The sequence below is a fragment of the Gymnoscopelus microlampas genome (genome assembly GCF_963454915.1).
Source record: "Gymnoscopelus microlampas genome assembly, chromosome: 13".
Classification (NCBI taxonomy): domain Eukaryota; kingdom Metazoa; phylum Chordata; class Actinopteri; order Myctophiformes; family Myctophidae; genus Gymnoscopelus; species Gymnoscopelus microlampas.
Window position 1 is genome coordinate 16,649,097 of NC_139950.1, and position 18,389 is coordinate 16,667,485.

General features: G+C 42.2%; 1 protein-coding gene across 1 annotated transcript; it reads left to right on the plus strand.

The window, feature by feature from the left end:
- Positions 1–4,425: 4,425 nt before the first annotated feature.
- On the plus strand, positions 4,426–12,245 carry LOC311058079 (solute carrier family 52, riboflavin transporter, member 3-A-like; the record flags this gene model as incomplete). The annotated part of the gene is made up of 6 exons (XM_084075386.1): positions 4,426–4,655; positions 5,421–5,736; positions 6,723–6,933; positions 11,034–11,301; positions 11,403–11,526; positions 12,033–12,245. The coding sequence occupies 6 exons, from the start codon at positions 4,426–4,428 to the stop codon at positions 12,243–12,245; spliced, it is 1,362 nt and encodes a 453-aa protein (XP_083931512.1).
- Positions 12,246–18,389: the final 6,144 nt, after the last annotated feature.

Sequence of the window (18,389 nt, forward strand, 5' to 3'; positions counted from 1 at the left end):
GTAGTCATTATTACCCCCCGAAATAATCTTATTTGAACTGGGGACCCCCCACCCTGACAAGCACTTGGGATTGTAGGAGTTTGACTCGGTTCCAGATAAATATTGTGAAAATAGCAGAAGCTCAGCTAAGCTTGTAGATCCGCTATTTTCAAAATGTTTCCCTCTTTCTTATACTTGACAATTTGGCCAATGTTTGACCATTTTTTATTGCATAGTTTGTTGATTACTTTTGATGCACTAATGTTTTTCTTTTAGAGGTATAAAACATTTCAAGTTACAAGTCCTTAACTTGTCACTTTATAAATCTGCAGATACCCTGTATACACTTATACTGAATGTTGGTTTCTTGTTGAGTGAGTAAAACATTTTCATATCAAGGACCCCCAAATTAATATATATTTGACTACAGACCCCCATCTGAAAATATTTTGTGCTGTTATGTTTCAAAAATGTTCCTTTTTTGTTTTGTTTTGAGAACTTTCAAATAGCTGATGTATATAGGTTTAAAGGGTTTAAAGTCATTTTAAACTTAACTCATTTAGCTGGGGGCCTCCTGGAACCACCAAGGACCCCTGTGATCTTAAGTCAATGTAACTTTTTATTTTGAATAACCTTTCCTACCCCAAAATAACAATATGATGATTATTTATTTGCCTACTTGGGAGAAAAGAAAAGAAGGGGAAAAAAAGTATAGCCTTAAAATTGGCCTGGTGGCCGACTTATGTAAAACACATGTTTTCAGAATTGATGCAAATTTCACGCAAATCGGTACACATGATCTCTATAGTCATGTGATCAAGACGGATCTGTTTCATTTTTAATATTCCATCCTGATTGGCTAAGATTTAAAAAGGTTTGCAGGAGTGGCCCGTTTTGAAAAAAATGCTGCAAATCATGAACGCAGTGTCCAATTGCGGTGGAACTTTGCATGCATATTTGCGCTACGTTCAGGAACAAATGTCACCCTTTTAACATTAGCCTATTATAGCGCCACCAGGAGGGCAAATTTTGCTAAAGTTTTCTTTTTTATATTACTCCTATAAATTTTGTCCAAACATCATGCAAAACGCTACACATTATCTCTATAGTCAAGTGCTCAAGACGGTTCTGTCCGATTTTTCATATTCCGTCCTGATTGGCGAATTCCAAACATTGCTGGCCCACAATAACCTACTACAAAGTAAAAGAGTGAGAAATGCCAACATGCACAACACCAGAGGGAGCTGCACTGATCTCATTCACCCCAGATTCGGCACAGACATGGGGATAAATTAATTCTACTATTATGCCTCTAAAATGTGGAACGCCCTACCACCAGCCATCGAAAAGTGCGACCCCCTATCCTCCTTCAAAACCGCCATAAAAGAGGACATGAACCTTTGTAACTGGACCTAGACAAGTCTTCTAGCTTGCCAAAAGAAATTACCCCCCCACAATCTTTCTGTAAATATGCTTTTACTGCTCCTAATGTTGATGATTTATTGTATTGTATGTCTGTATATGTCTTGATGAATTGAATACATAAGACCACAATGGAAACAAACCCTCAGAGCTTTTTGAGTTAGCATTATTGTATAACTGCACCGATTAATAAAGGGTTTATTCAATATTCAATCAATGAAAAACAATGTTGTCCAAACACACTGACAATATTTTTGACAAAGCAGATGACATAAAAAAGCTGTGTTGTGAGCTTGCAGATCGGCTATTTCTGACATTTGTGGAAGATGTTGAAAGTATAAAAGAGCATAAGCGGCTGATGTAAGGAGCACAGGTGTAGGCATGTGTGTACAGCTCACACTTCAGGTAAAAAAAATACTAAGTATTAGTTTAGTTCAGGGCTTCTCAACCTATTAGTGAGTCCGCATGTTACGTGTGTGTGTGCGCACGCCGCATTTCGAGCTTGTGGATCTGCTTTTGATGATTTTGTGTGACGCTGTTGTATGATCAAATAGGGCGTTAATTTACGAAAAAACATGTGGTATCTTTAAAACCACAGACTTACAGGTTTTAATGCACTATACTAATTGCCAACAACGCCATATTGTAAAGTTAGTTTGATGTTCCAGAGATGTGAATAGATGTTTGAAGAATGGATTTGAGTCATCACTCCATAGTGAGGTTCGTTGCTTCGGATTTATTTCATGGAACAAACAGAGTACAAACAGTTTTCCTAGGGAGCCTCAGCTCCCCTAAGCCGGCCCTTCGGCCCTGAGTCGCACCCCAAGTTTACATTTTACAGTATATTTATAGTAGTGAGATCTAACAAAAGTACATGGGTGGGTGTGTCAGCCCTGTAAGGTGAACCCCCACCTCCCCTGGCTCTCCACATTTGCAACTGTAAAGAGCCAGGAAAGGAGAGGTGTTAGCCTTGATGACAAATGGATAGACGCACTGTCTCCAAGATAAGACAATAGTCAATGCTAATTGTCACCCCCACCAGGCTCCTCTCTGTCTGCTATCTGTACAGGACAAAGTAGACCTGTAATCCTATTACTTCTAACAGATGGCTTAAATATGTATCTTATGTTATGAAATATACCACAAACACCAAAAGTTAAAATACGGAGATAAGATGTTTCTGCCCCGACAGCAACGATAATGCTTAGACTCATTTAATTTACAGTAGGACAAAATGGTAAATGGTGCATTTATATAGGCCTAGCGCCTTTATCCAAAGCGCTTTACATATAGATTGTGCATTACATTCACCCATTCACACACACATTCATACACCGATGGCAGAGGATACCATGCAAGGCACCAACCTGCTCATCGCGAGCTCATCAAAGACAAAACAAAGTGGGGAAGGGGCGGGACATTTCAACGCTTCGTTTTTACTGAAGTGTGACATACACAAATGTATGCATTTTTTGTGTTTTGGAATGAGCAGGGAACTTGTATTTCAGGAACAGACCTGTCCCACTTTTCACCACAAGGTGAAAAATGTAGGTAGTTTTAGGTGGTCAGGTGACATCTTAAGATGAACAAGAAGAGAGAGAGAGAGAAAGAACAACATCCAAACTGACTCTTGTCTCCTGTTTTTCCCTGTTTGTTCAGGTAAATGAAGCATTAGAACATTATGTGTTGTTCAATGAACACTTTGTACTGTAAAACAAAGCTTGTCTTGGTTTTGTGCCAGAAATGTTGTGATTTTGTATTCGTTTATTGCGTGTAGTGGAATCTGGGCCTATGCAGTCAGATTCATGGCAGCCATTACTGCTGCTCACAAACATGTCCTGTAGTGTGTTTCACATACAGTATTTCTGTTTTTTATTGTAAAAAGCTCTTGTTGTAGTGTTTAACTTTGACTGCCAGAGTGATAGGCTACTGTAATAATGTCACCCCACTACCAGAGAAAAAGAGCGATTTTTACTGTGCCTTTGAAAAATTATGGAATATTCTCTGTGATCTCCATCCTCACGGCTGGTTACACGCACAGGGTTCCCGTAGTATTGGGGCAAAAAGATAATCCGCTTGCGGCGATCCATTGCACAGCTGTGGCCATTTCAATCAGGCTGTTTTTTTTGCCATAAAGCAAGAGGAACAGGGATATGGGCGTTTCCCCACAGGGAATAAACAGGAAGTAAACAAGCTTTATTTTTGTAAGATGACGTCATTTCTGCTTCTCTCATTCCCTCGCTGTGAAGGGACCATCCATCGGCTAGCGCAAAATGGTGGATTATATATTTTTTAAGGGCGCGTTTCCTCGTCGTTGGCAGGGTGAGCCCTGGCAGAATTCTAAGCGTTAATGCGTCCATAGCAGTCAAAGGGAATGTGTAATTCTACTTTTTGCATTGAGATATTTTTTTAATTTTTGTTTTGATTTAGTTAGTTAATCCTCTCCAGTAGTGCCTTGTAATGTGTCCATTGTAGTATGCGAATACAGTATTAACCTGTTGTTAGAACAGAAGCATGTTGATATGACATTTAAAAATAATTCATTCTAAACATACTGGTAAAAGTCAAAGAGTACAGTGTATTGATGCTGTGAAGAGTAAACACATGGGAATGTGAATATGGAAAAGATGTGTATTGTGATTTTGATGAATGTGTAAGAAAGAAGAAAAGATGGGTTTATTGTTATTTTGTGAATATAAGAATATTGAATATACAGTAACTGAAACTCTTTAAAACAAAGAAAGAAAAGTAAATGGTGATTTAACGTGCACTATTGTTAATACATTGAGATGAGCAAGGAAGAGAGAAAGAACACCAAAACTGACTCTGTCTCCCGTTTTTCCTTGTTTGTTCAGGTGAACCTGCAGATCAGTTTTAAAAATATAATGGGCTTACTAAGCCACACCCCTGGGGCGTGTAACAGAAGCATCTGAACATTGTGTTGAACAGTCTAGCTCCAGAGACTACAGTATATCAGGTTGATTGTGTGCAGGTTGATTGCGTCCAGACCTACTCAGCATCATCATGGCTCTGCTGGTCCATCTCCTGGCTTGTGCGTTCGGCCTGGGCTCCTGGGTGGAGATCAACGGCCTGTGGGTGGAGCTGCCGCTCATCGTCAACGTCCTCCCAGAGGGCTGGGAGCTTCCCTCCTACCTGACGGTCTTCATCCAGCTGGCCAACCTGGGCCCCCTGCTGGTCACCGTCATGCACAGAGTGCGACCGGGCCTGCTGAGAGAGAACGCCGTCATCTACAGGTACTGTACGTCCGGGGACCCCCAGGAGTCCTTGATGTGGGTACCAGGGGGCAACTTAAGCAAAATCACTTAATATAGCTTCACAATCCTTTTAGCCACTATAACCATATTATTTTATACTTCGGCTGTTCAAAAATAGCAGATCTACACGCTCATAGCGCGGCACCGAGAGCTATGAACTTGTAGATCTGCTATTTTAAAAGAAATCCCTGCCACAAAATATTTTTTAGATGGGGGGGGGGTAGTATAATTTTATACTTTCAAAAAGGTTCACAAATAGTGGAAATAGGGCATAGCAGTGGCGGCCAATTTTCTGGTTCCATCGTTCCAGACCATTAATCTTTCCCATAGAGATTTCCAAAAATATTTATATCAATTAATTTAAGCCTAGAATCAAGCCATCCAGGATCCTGGTGAACATTTGATTCTGTCAGAATTTTTTTTTAAATATTTAATCATATGATTTACTATATTTAATAAATATAAATTGCGGTTTTAAATCTTTTTTGGCCGCCATGCTATGCCCTATAGTACATCGACAAGCTAACCAACGCATTGTGAGCTTCTAGATCTGCTATTCGTGTATGAAATGTATTTTTCAGAGTAGGCCTACAGATGAATGGAAATGAGTCTGTAGGCCACGAACATTTGTTTTCTAAGAAAATAAAGGCATTTCTTTGATTATTTGTATTTTATTCATGAAATTATTTTTGAAAAATGTTTGAAATTGTGTTTCTTTTTGGATTTTGGCATATCTATGTCCAGCATCCTGTCCATCGGCGTCGTGTCCTGCTTCCTGCTGGCCTTCTTCTGGGATGAAACCACGGTGGTGGGCGGAGCCAAACGTAGCACCGCCTTCTTCGTCATCACCTTCTTCCTGGCTCTGGTGGACTGCACTTCCTCCGTCACCTTCCTGCCGTTCATGATGCAACTTCCTGCCCACTACGTCACCACCTACTTCATCGGTGAGGGCCTGAGCGGTCTGCTTCCTGGCCTGGTGGCTCTGGCGCAGGGCGTCGGCATCACCAAGTGTGTCAACGTCACTTCTGCCAACGCCACCGCAAACTCCAGCTTGTTGCAGGTATCATGTATACTACATACCTAATACTTTTTGCACATTATTTCTATCCTCATGTACATACCTAATAGTTTTTGCATCTTATGTCTAACCTCATGCTCCTATAAATATCTTAGAATTTTTATTAGACTCTAAGCTGCGCCATTCACTTCTTGGTTAACTTATTAATTAAAAAGGCTGTATCTCGGCCCCTGTGTAATTTTTGTTTTACTATGTATTTTTGGCTCAGACATGCTATTTTCAAAGGCAGACAATTAATGTCAACGAGGTCGCGATGACCTTGTTGACATTTGTGAAACCACACAGTGCAACCCTCAGTGATTATTAACCATCAGGGGATCGATCATGCTGGAGATAAATATTCTGTGACTACTTGAAAAAGGGCAGTAGGTGCACCCAGCCAGAAATAAGTCTGGCAGTTAATGAATACATTAATAAATTGACCCAAAAGTAACAACAAAACAAAGTATTTCCTTGCTTGCGGCAATGAAAGTATTCCATAAGTGTTGGACTGGGCGGACACGGTCGCCTCGGAAAACAAATGAAAGTATTCCATAAGTTCCGGAAGACTCGTCCCAAAACATGCACGCCCCCATTCTATACACCGCCGGATTTGCCCAGGGGCGACTGTGTTTTGGGGCGAGCATTTTGGTATTCTTGCCGTGGCCTCTGTAATCAAGGAAGTGTAGTGGATCAAATAGAATCACTTTTCGGTCGTCTATGTCTCACTTCAAATGTTTTCAAAAACATTCTTGAGAGCAATGTTTAGTTGTAAATGACATGCTGTGTTTGTTTACATGGCTGTCATGTTGGATTAAAGCATAAAATCAAGCAGCGCAGGTTGATATGAGCAGGTGCTCTGAGTCTTCGTCTGTATAATCGGTCATTATACAGAAATAACACACCGCTGAATTCAGCGATTGACCAATAGAATCAAGCATTCAACCAAGCTGTGTAATAAGACAATGTAATTGATTCTGATTCCTCAGATGCAGTACCTTCCTCCTCACTTCTCCACGGAGGTCTTCTTCTTCTTATTGGCGGCCATGATGTGCGTGAGCCTGGCGGCTTTCTGTGCGCTGGACAGACTCCCTCGCACCTACGACCTGTCCACCGCCAACCTGTCCACCGCCAACCTGGTGTCCGGCGCCGTGGCGTCCGTCCCCTCTGGCCTGGACAACCCAGCAGCAGTGGGGGAAAGTAACTAAGTATATTTACTACTGAGTAGTACTGTATTTAACCACTTAGACCCTGTAGTCTTAGAGAAACCGGACTTGAGTTACAACTGTACTGTGACCGATTGTTTCCGTCTAATCGCGGCACATTGTGAGCTTGTAGATCGGCTATTTTTGTCTAATGTTCACCCCAGAATATGGATTGGTTAAGAACAGTTTTGAGGTACATTTACTTTTTACTTGAGTGTTTCCATTTTTGGACACTTTAAACTTCTGCTCCACTCCGCATTGGGCCACCGCGAGGCCCAATGCACATAATCACCCTGAAGGGCTTTAATTTTCAATAATGACCAGCTACATTATTATCCCGCTTATTACACGGCTACTTAATAAATACATTAATACATTTACCCAAAAGTAACAACAAAACAAAGTATTTCCTTGCTTACGGCAATGAAACTATTCCGTAAGTGTTGCACTGGACGGACATGGTCGCCTCGGAAAACAAATGATTTTTGGACACTTTAAACTTCTGCTCCACTCCGCATTAGGCCACCACTAGGCCCAATGCAACTTGTCAGCTTTAGATACTAGTTACTTTGCAGATTTACAGCACACATGAACCACTTAAACCCTATTTTATACTTTGAAGGCTGTGTACAGTTCAGTGACATCATCGGTAGGCAGATTTGGTTATTTCAAACAAAATATATATTTTTCATTTTTTTATGCATGTTAACTTTCCAAGAATAGAAAGCCTGCAGTTTCTATTAGCTTGGATTCCCCATCGATGATGTCACTGGTAGTCAGGTTTCTGAACTGTTCACAGCCCTCCTCTGAGACACAGACTAGAGTGAGTAGACATCTTATAATGATCTTTAGTGAGGACCAATTATATAAAGACTAGAGTTTCGGGGGGCTACGCCCCCCTCAACCCCAGCCGCGCACGGGGCCCAGCGTGGCCGTGTGTATATTGGGGGACCCAAATCGGCGGAGTGAAACTGTGGAAAAGTTTTTTTGAAAAAGGGAAAAATTTGAAGAAAAAATATTTGTTATGTTTCAGGGGGTCCACAGGGGGTCCGCGGACCCCCTGATGGTCCACTGACCCCCTGTGGAGTGTTGGGACGCGCGGGGACACCCCTGGAACATTGCGGACCATTTCGGTGTTTTTTTTTTTTTCATGAAGGTGGTTGCTTGTTTCTGGCGCAGGCTGTGCAAACCTGGCAACCCAGCGCATGCTGCCGCACGTTTAAGTGGCGTAGCGTCATGAGGGTCAGTGGGGCCGTGGCTCGGTCAGTGAAGACCCTGTAGTGCGGATGATATGTGGCATAGAGGGGCAGATTGTAAATCCACAGAGGAAACATCCGTGGGCTACCATTGGTTCAGCGATGTGTGCGGTCGCCCCGCGGCCCCTCCTCCTCCACCAATGTGCAGTATTGAGAGCCCTGACGTCACAACAATTGGAGCGATGGGCACTGCACTGTGGTTGGTTAGGGTACACCTAGGGCCCAGGTAGAACCCAGTTAAAGCCTGCATGGGCAAAGCCAGTTAGGACCCGCCTTGGTCCCACATAAACATGGCTAGTTGGGGCCCACCTAAGGGCCAGGTAGAAGCTACTTATAGCCTGCATGGGCATCGCAGTTGGGACTGAAGTGGATGCCGCTGACATTGCTGACATGGGGTCCATATGGTTTAGCCGACCTTGAAACCATATGGGAACTACGCTGGCATGCTGGCTGTAATGCAAACGCTGCATCATACCTGCAGTGTGTAGTTTGATGTTGTGTGTGTAGCAGATATACCTGCAGTGTGTAGATCAATGTGCATAGGAAAGTCAATGCCCAGCAGTGTTTTTTTTCCCCAGCAGAGTTTCTAGTGTCTCTGTGTGTCTGTGGAAGAGGTTGCACATGAACTCTGCAGCCGCACTGAGGCGCTCCAACACAAACACTCTGACATTAAGCTGCTTCACACAACAAACATCAGCACCACGCTGCTGTTTGTCCAAAAGACACAATATCTCCTCTCCCACCGACGTCATGTGTTCATTTATCGACAGTCGTACAGACTCCTTTTGACACATTTTACGTCGTTTATCCAGCTCTCACTGACTCTCCACATCGGGCAGTTATTTTGCTGCGATCAAGTCAACGATGTGAGAGATTAGCTATCACAGACGGACGGACAGGGGGTGAAACATAGTCTTGCGCCATGCCTTTCGGCCTGGCGGAGACAATAAAAAAGCGAAAGTAAAGGAAATGGCCATTTCTGCAACAGAAGTAGTCAATAAACTATGCTATGAAAACATGGGCCACATTGGCAAAGAATGTAAGAAAGAGGAAATCATGTAGAAAATAGCCGATCTCCAAGCTTACAAAGCCTCTCAACGTGAGGCGTTTCGAGCTTGTAGATCGGCTATTTTCACAATATTTACTTGTGGAACGGAGTCAAACAGAAGGGGGGGGGTCCCAGATCAAGTACGTGTATTTGGGGGGGGGGGGGGGGGCGGCGTGAAAGGGTTGATAAACACTGCTCTAATCGGAGCGAAATTATCTGAAATTACTACATGACCATAATGCAGCCTAACAGGCGTTGCACGGGGCGGTCCTGCCATTACGTTAGTTACTGTAGTTGCTGTGGAGCTACATAGTTCTCCAGAAGACACACACAAACATACACCATCTACAATGGACGAACTGAGCAGCAATATAGACATTCACCACACGAACGTGCATTGTTGAGAAAGTGATTGCACAGCCGCTGCAGGCATGACAACCAGGTTAGCGTTAGCGACATGGCAGCTATCACAGCGCCCTGTCCGTCGTGCTGCAACTGCCTGTGATGGCTACAGCAGTAACAGCAAGCTGTCTGCGATGCCATTGTCTGGAGACTGCTGTTAGCGTGACAGGACCAATGAGAGTGAGCGCTGTAGTTGTTGCTAAGATACGGTGGCGTCTCTGCCCCATAGCTTGTAGATCTCTCACACATGATTGGCGTAGGCTGCGTTGCCAGGTCTGACTTTGTGTCTAAGCAATGGTCGGCGTATTTTTGCGTGCCTTTGGGCTCGTTTGCATTGTGCGCACGGCAGCGCTTGTTTAGCGTACGTCAGCGCGACGTGGCAACGGACGTGGCAACGTGAAAGGTGATTGGCTGGTGAAAAGAAACACCCGACGTTACACCAGAAATGGTGCCTGGAGAAAATGGTGACCAAAAAAAAAGTTTGGAAAAAAAGGAAAAAAACCCCGCAGCGGCTGCCTGCTGTTGTGGTGATGAGGTCGTGCGCACGGTAAACGGTACGAAGCTGCCTCCCCTTCCGTTTTGTCCGACATTTGGTGAGTAGAATTAATTATGTTGCGAGGTGGGAACGGTGTAGTGAGGCATGGCAGGTGCCCTACGCGAAACGTAAATTCAGGCCGCCCGCCGTGGCGACAGTGTTGGCGACATGTGGTCTGACGGTGTTGTGTTTAGTCGATAACAGAGCTGTGGGGTGTCACCACCGAGGGCACGGAAGTTGCTCGCCATTTATATAGTTAGATAAGTATAATAATATTATAATGAGCATTAGTGAGAACCAATTATATAAACATATGGTTGAACATGGGCCAAGTGGTCCTTTTAAGTCAGTGGTTCTCAAAGGAGGGACCAGGGACCCTCAGGGTTCCTTGTGGGGGTTCCAAATGGACACTTACAGGTCTGTAACTCTGAGGGTACAAGTGGAAACAAATGGACCCTTGTGGGTCCATTTGGTTCCACTTGTACACTCTCAAAGTTGTGGCTTTTCCTTGAAATTAAAAACTTTGAGAACCACTGCTTTACCCCATTCAATTCGGGAACGCATCTGTGTCATTTAAGATTTGAGTTCTAACCATTATTTTATATTTTGGCTACTCAAAAATAGCAGAGGGGGGTTTGTAGCCTGTCCAGGTTGTATTTGTGTATTTGAGAATTTGTTTGGAAGTAATTACTAAAAGGTTTGGGAGTGGCGTTGGGGGGTATGTTTAAACTTAAAATAAAAATGCATATTTTATAAGTGTTGATCTGGAAGACGGTAAATAGTTTTAGCTTTTTGGAAAAAAAGTGGAGCAGAAGTGATCAAGTCGTTTTTGAAAAACTGTCCAGCAGCAACAGCCCAGGACGTGAAGGCGCCCCAGCAGCAGCCGAACGAGGACAGCGGTCAGAGCAGGCCTCTGCTGGCCAAGCCCAAACACTCTGTCTACCAGATGGCTTTCATCTACTTCCTGGTGGTGTGGATCAACGCCGCCACCAACGGGCTGCTGCCGTCGGTGCAGACCTACTCCTGCATGCCTTACGGCAACCTGGCCTACCACCTGTCTGCCGCCCTGGCCTCTGTTGCCAACCCGCTGGCCTGTGTTGTTGCCATGTTCTTTCCAAACAGGTAATGCTCTACTGGTGGTTACCCACTGGTATACTTAAGTAAAACATTTGAGTACTTTTTCCAAGGAGTAAACTTGCTGCGTTGTGTTGTGTTGTTTGCAGGTCTCTGGTCTTCTTGGGTGTGCTGAGTGCATTGGGCTCTGGGTTTGGAGGCTACAACATGGCCATGGCAGCCATGAGTCCATGTCCCCTGCTTCACAGCTCTACCATAGGAGAGGTTCTCATTGTAAGTGGTGATGATAGAATATAAAACCATGCCATGATACGTCACTCCATCCGTCTGTCTGTCTATCTGGACCATGAGATGACTATAGAGAACCCAAGTCTGACATCACTGCCGCTAGAGGCCGCTATCCCTTTAGGTCACAGAGTTATGTTTTTCCATTGAAAATACCATAGGGGAATCCTAGGCCACGTTTAGCCACGGTCTCTAGATCGCGTCATATAAGGACTGTGTTTCAAAAAAATGTACAAATCAGCCCCGCTTCATGGAAATGAAAATAGACGTTATCCAATTCAACTCAATATCATAAACGACACAGGGTCACATACCTGACAGATGATTGGATTAACACAGCTCTTATATGACGCGATGCTAAGATGACCCTATGGGATTTTCTGTAGAAAAGATACTTCTGTGACCCAGAGGTAGTGAATGACGTCAGGACTTCGGTACTCTATGTTTTGGTGTTTTGTGTGCGTGCGTATAAGGGGCCGCTCTGTCATCTCCAGGTGGTGTCGTGGTTCTCTTTCACCGGAAGTCTGTCCTTCGTGAAGGTGATGGTGGGAGTCATCCTGAGAGACAGGAGCCACAGCGCCCTCGTGTGGTGTGGAGCGGCGGCACAGATCGGCTCGCTGGTTGGCTCGGTCACCATGTTCCCACTGGTCAACGTGTTTGATCTGTTCAAGTCAGGAGACCTCTGCAACACTGCATGTCCTCCATGAGTAGTCATTATTACCCCCCGAAATAATCTTATTTGAACTGGGGACCCCCCACCCTGACAAGCACTTGGGATTGTAGGAGTTTGACTCGGTTCCAGATAAATATTGTGAAAATAGCAGAAGCTCAGCTAAGCTTGTAGATCCGCTATTTTCAAAATGTTTCCCTCTTTCTTATATTTGACAATTTGGCCAATGTTTGACCATTTTTTATTGCATAGTTTTTGATTACTTTTGATGCACTAATGTTTTTCTTTTAGAGGTATAAAACATTTCTTAAAAGTCCTTAACTTGTCACTTTATAAATCTGCAGATACCCTGTATACACTTATACCGAATGTTGGTTTCTTGTTGAGTGAGTAAAACATTTTCATATCAAGGACCCCCAAATTAATTTGACTACAGACCCCCATCTGAAAATGTTTTGTGCTGTTATGTTTCAAAAATGTTCCTTTTTTGTTTTGTTTTGAGAACTTTCAAATAGCTGATGTATATAGGTTTAAAGGGTTTAAAGCCATTTTAAACTACTTAGTTAACTCATTTAGCTGGGGGCCTCCTGGAACCACCAAGGACCCCTGTGATCTTAAGTCAATGTAACTTTTTATTTTTAATAACCTTTCCTACCCCAAAAACCTGTTAGGAGTACGTTTCAGGCAATTTAGAGTTGATTGGTAGTACTTTCTAGTGACTTTTTTTGGTCCCTAACATTCATCGAGATCTGGACTTAGTAAATTTATTTTTTCACCATTGTGTCACTACCGAAACGAAAGTTTGTCACTACCGAAACGAAAGTTAAATCCGAAAAAATCACTGAGTGTGGAGGCCAAAATCGTCCCCCCAAAAACCTGTTAGGAGTACGTTTCAGGCAATTTAGAGTTGATTGGTAATTTTCGTTTCGGTAAGATTTATTTTACCGAAACGAAAGTTAAATCCGAAAAAATCACTAAGTGTGGAGGCCAAAATCGTCCCCCCAAAAACCTGTTAGGAGTACGTTTCAGGCAATTTAGAGTTGATTGGTAATTTTCGTTTCGGTAAGATTTATTTTACCGAAACGAAAGTTAAATCCGAAAAAATCACTAAGTGTGGAGGCCAAAATCGTCCCCCCAAAAACCTGTTAGGAGTACGTTTCAGGCAATTTAGAGTTGATTGGTAGTACTTTGTAGTGACTTTTTTTGGTTCCTAACATTCATCGAGCTCTGGACTTAGTAAATGTATTTTTTCACCATTGTGTCACTACCGAAACGAAAGTTTGTCACTACCGAAACGAAAGTTAAATCCGAAAAAATCACTAAGTGTGGAGGCCAAAATCGTCCCCCCAAAAACCTGTTAGGAGTACGTTTCAGGCAATTTAGAGTTGATTGGTAATTTTCGTTTCGGTAAGATTTATTTTACCGAAACGAAAGTTAAATCCGAAAATATCACTAAGTGTGGAGGCCAAAATCGTCCCCCCAAAAACCTGTTAGGAGTACGTTTCAGGCAATTTAGAGTTGATTGGTAATTTTCGTTTTGGTAAGATTTATTTTACCGAAACGAAAGTGAAATCCGAAAATATCGCTAAGTGTGGAGGCCAAAATCGTTCCCCCAAAAACCTGTTAGGAGTACGTTTCAGGCAATTTAGAGTTGATTGGTAATTTTCGTTTCGGTAAAATTTATTTTACCAAAACGAAAGTTAAATCCGAAAAAATCACTAAGTGTGGAGGCCAAAATCGTCCCCCCAAAAACCTGTTAGGAGTACGTTTCAGGCAATTTAGAGTTGATTGGTAATTTTCGTTTCGGTAAAATTTATTTTACCGAAACAAAAGTTAAATCCGAAAAAATCACTAAATTTGGAGGCCAAAATCGTCCCCCCAAAAACCTGTTAGGAGTACGTTTCAGGCAATTTAGAGTTGATTGGTAATTTTCGTTTCGGTAAAATTTATTTTACCGAAACGAAAGTTAAATCCGAAAAAATCACTAAGTGTGGAGGCCAAAATCGTGCCCCCAAAAACCTGTTAGGAGTACGTTTCAGGCAATTTAGAGTTCATTGGTAGTACTTTGTAGTGACTATTTTTGGTCCCTAACATTCATCGAGCTCTGGACTTAGTACATTTATTTTTTCACCATTGTGTCACTACCGAAACGAAAGTTTGTCACTATCGAAACGAAAGTTAAATCCGAAAAAATCACTAAGTGTGGAGGCCAAAATCGTCCCCCTAAAAACCTGTTAGGAGTACGTTTCAGGCAATTTAGAGTTGATTGGTAATTTTCGTTTCAGTAAAATGTATTTTAGGTTTAAAGTTAGGTTAGGTTAGGTTTAGAGTTTGAAACTCCTTAATATAATGTTTCACTCTCAATCTAAAATCGAAGAGGTTGGTTAAGTATTGAACTCTTACGTGAGTTTTAATATAAATTGTGAAAGGTGAGTTAGTTATTACATTCCCGATTGCTTCTTCCATGCTAGCGTGGCTCAAATGATAACTCAGGGGTTTCAAATCCGAGGGTTCTGGGTTCAAAGGTCCCAAAGAGCATTTTTCACTTTCCATCTAAATTGTGAAAGGTGAGTTAATTATTACATTCCCGATTGCATCTCCTATGTTAGTGTGGCTCAAATGATAACTCAGGGGTTTCAAGTCCGAGGGTTCTGCGTTCAAAGCTCCCAATGAGCATTTTTCACTTTTCATCTAAATTGTGAAAGGTGAGTTAACTATTACATTCCCGATTGCATCTCCTATGTTAGTGTGGCTCAAATGATAACTCAGGTGTTTCACATCCGAGGGTTCTGCGTTCAAAGCTCCCGAAGAGCATTTTTCACTTTCCATCTAAATTGTGAAAGGTGAGTTAACTATTAAATTCCCAATTGCTTCTTCCATGCTAGCATGGCTCAAATGATAACTCAGGGGTTCCAAATCCGAGGGTTCTGGGTTCAAAGCTCCCAAAGAGCATTTTTCACTTTCCATCTAAATTGTGAAAGCTGAGTTAACTATTACATGCCCGATTGCTTCTTCCATGCTAGCATGGCTCAAATGATAACTCAGGGGTTTCAAATCCGAGGGTTCTGGGTTCAAAGCTCCCAAAGAGCATTTTTCACTTTCCATCTAAATTGTGAAAGGTGAGTTAACTATTACACTCCCGATTGCCTCTTCCATGCTAGCATGGCTCAAATGATAACTCAGGGGTTTCAAATCCGAGGGTTCTGGGTTCAAAGCTCCCAAAGAGCATTTTTCACTTTCCATCTAAATTGTAAAAGGTGAGTTAAGTATAACATTCCCAATTGCATCTTCTATGCCAGCGTGGCTTAATAGATGAATCGGAGGTTTATAAACCAAAGGTTCAGGGTTCAAAGCTCACCTAATACAAAAGACCACTCCAACAACTAATACAAAATATCTCAAACAACCAAAACAACAATCAATACAAAACTTCAAAGTGCCTCAATAAAGAAACATAAAACGGTGGTCAAAAAAATAACAAATAAGTCAGTTATAATACTAATAATGACATACAAGAAAAATTGCTTTGCTTATTATGTAAATGTATTAAGCTCCTCCCACTGGAGGTGGGCTTTACCCATGCTCCTCCCCCTCCTACCGGAGCTAAAAGAGGGCGTGAGGAGGGAGGCGGGCTGATTCCACGCTCCTCGCCTTAAAAAGAGCAAAGATAGAGATTTACCAGGACCAAGATTCAAACCGCCAACCTTCCATCTGCGAGGCCTCTCCTTTTCTCTTGCGCCACCAGGCTTTTCACACTAACTAGAAACTGGAGGTAATATTTGAAGTTTAAGGGAGAGGTGGCAGGTCAAAAGTTGAAAGTCTACAGCAAACACCTCTCCCCCTGACAGAATGACTGAATCTACTAGATTCACTGATGATCAGGGTTCATTATGACACAACTTTTTTTGAGTTTTAGGTTATTGTTAAAAACCATCTGTTGGAAAAAAAAAACATGCAACAGATGGTTGGAGAGCAAACAGAGGGATGTTTAATGTTATCAAAACACATACGTTATTGGCATATCTTAAAGTCATTTATCAATTTCAGAAGACCAAAACTAGCAGTTTTAATGAAGAGTGTGAATCTGGCTCAGAGTTCAAACAAAATAAGAGCAATACACTTAAACACAGAATTGATTAATATAAAGACATAGGCTAATTAACTAATTGTTTATGAGTGAGTTAGTCTGCAGAATCTGTAGTGGGTGTGTGTAAAGCAGTGGTTTTCAAAGTGGGGTCCAGGGGACCCTCATGGTTTCTTGAGGGGATTCTAAATGTCCCTTTACATTTCTGTAACTCCCGAGAGTGTACAAAATGGAACCAAATGGACCCCTAATGGTCCATTTGTACACTCTCAGAGATATGGGGCTCATTGAAATTAAAATGTCTTAGAAGTAAGGAGTTGGATGATGGATGCAAACCAAAAGACAAACAAGCCGAGGGGAGAATGAGAGACTCCAAAAGTAATGAAGACTGCTGTCACTATGCGAGTCAGGAGGGAGTGCAGGACAGAAAGACCAAGGCAGACTAGTTCAGATAGGGGGAGAGTGAGGTAATGTGAGACACAGGGTAAAGTGAGACACCCCCCTTATCACCTGACCACAACACCTGTGTGGTCATATGACCATTAGATTTTGAAGCCCCTCCCATTTCCCACTTACCATGGAGGAGAGGACCTCATTGTGCTGTAGTAAGCATGTTTTTTTCACTAAAATATGTTTTTTGCATGTAAAAGTATTTTTTTGGGCTGTCAACATAATCAGCTGTTGTGTCAAAGAAAATTGATTCAGGTAGAAAAACTTATGTCATGCATGTTGATGAACTACAAACCTATACATCCATGTGATTAATGCTAATTGAAGATTAGCCAGAATTGCTTAAAGTGGTCCTTTTCACCAAAATGTGGCTGTGGGGTAAAGTGAGACAAATGGCTTGGGGTACAGTGGGAAACTGTCTCAAAGTTAAGTTTAGTACTTAAACATAGTTTAATCTAATATTGGTTTGATAATCCAATTGGTTTGATAATCTAATATTGGTTTGATTGGTTAAAACTGGTTTGTCTCGGTTGGGGTAAAGTGAGACACCTTCCAATTGTGTAGAGCAAAATGTGCTTAATGACCAATTGCCATGATTCTGTTACTAGTCTGACATTAGTTCTGGAATGTGTGGTTGTCAAGCTAGCTGTTGGTATTCTAATTGTTAGAACATGTGTTTTTATGGTAGTTTTAAACTGAAAAAAGTAAGTGGATCAGTTTACCCCATTGATTTTTCTGGTTTGTCTCGGTTTACCCCAGACCTGGGGTAAAGTGAGACACCAGAAAACTTTTTTAAAACAATCATATTTTCACTGCCTTTTGTCTTGAATACATTCTGATAATTTCCATTGTTAGGACACATCCCAAATGTATGGGAAATGTGTACATTTTACTGATATATCATTTTAGCTCACCTAGAGGGGAGAAAATGTAAAAAGTGTCTCACATTACCCCACTCTCCCCTACATGGAGTTTTCTTGTTTTTATTATGACAAAAACCAGGGAACACAAGGAGCACGAGAAGGACTAGGAGGTCACTTGCAAGTTTCACTTGTAAAAGCACAAGAAGAAAGCCTACATACACCGAATCAAGGAGACTAGATCAAACACTAAGATACTCACAGACAACTACATACAACACACAGACTGGCAGTGAAGGGCAAACAGAAACACATTGGAGACACAGGTGCTTATCTATGGACAATCAACACACGATTGGCTAGGGCTAAACAAGACACAGGTGAACAACATTTGCAAATGACATGGTGAGACATGACAGGTAGCAGCAAACAGGAAACACTCAGACATCACAACACGCATACACGCGCACACACACACACACACACACACACACACACACACACACACACACACACACACACACACACACACACACCTTTGTCTTTCATGTAATCCGTAGCGTAGTAGCGGTATAATCTTTGTTGTCACATATAGGCTTCTAGCCTACATGAATGACATATTATGATACCAATCACATCGCCATGAATGGAATACGTTTGTATACCCATTTATTTAACCCATACCGATCAGTGCGTGTTCGAGTTACACTAAATAAAGCAGTCATGAGACTCGGGCGGAATGCAGTGATCCCGTGCCGCCACGTTAATAGTGGAGCGCCGGGTTTAT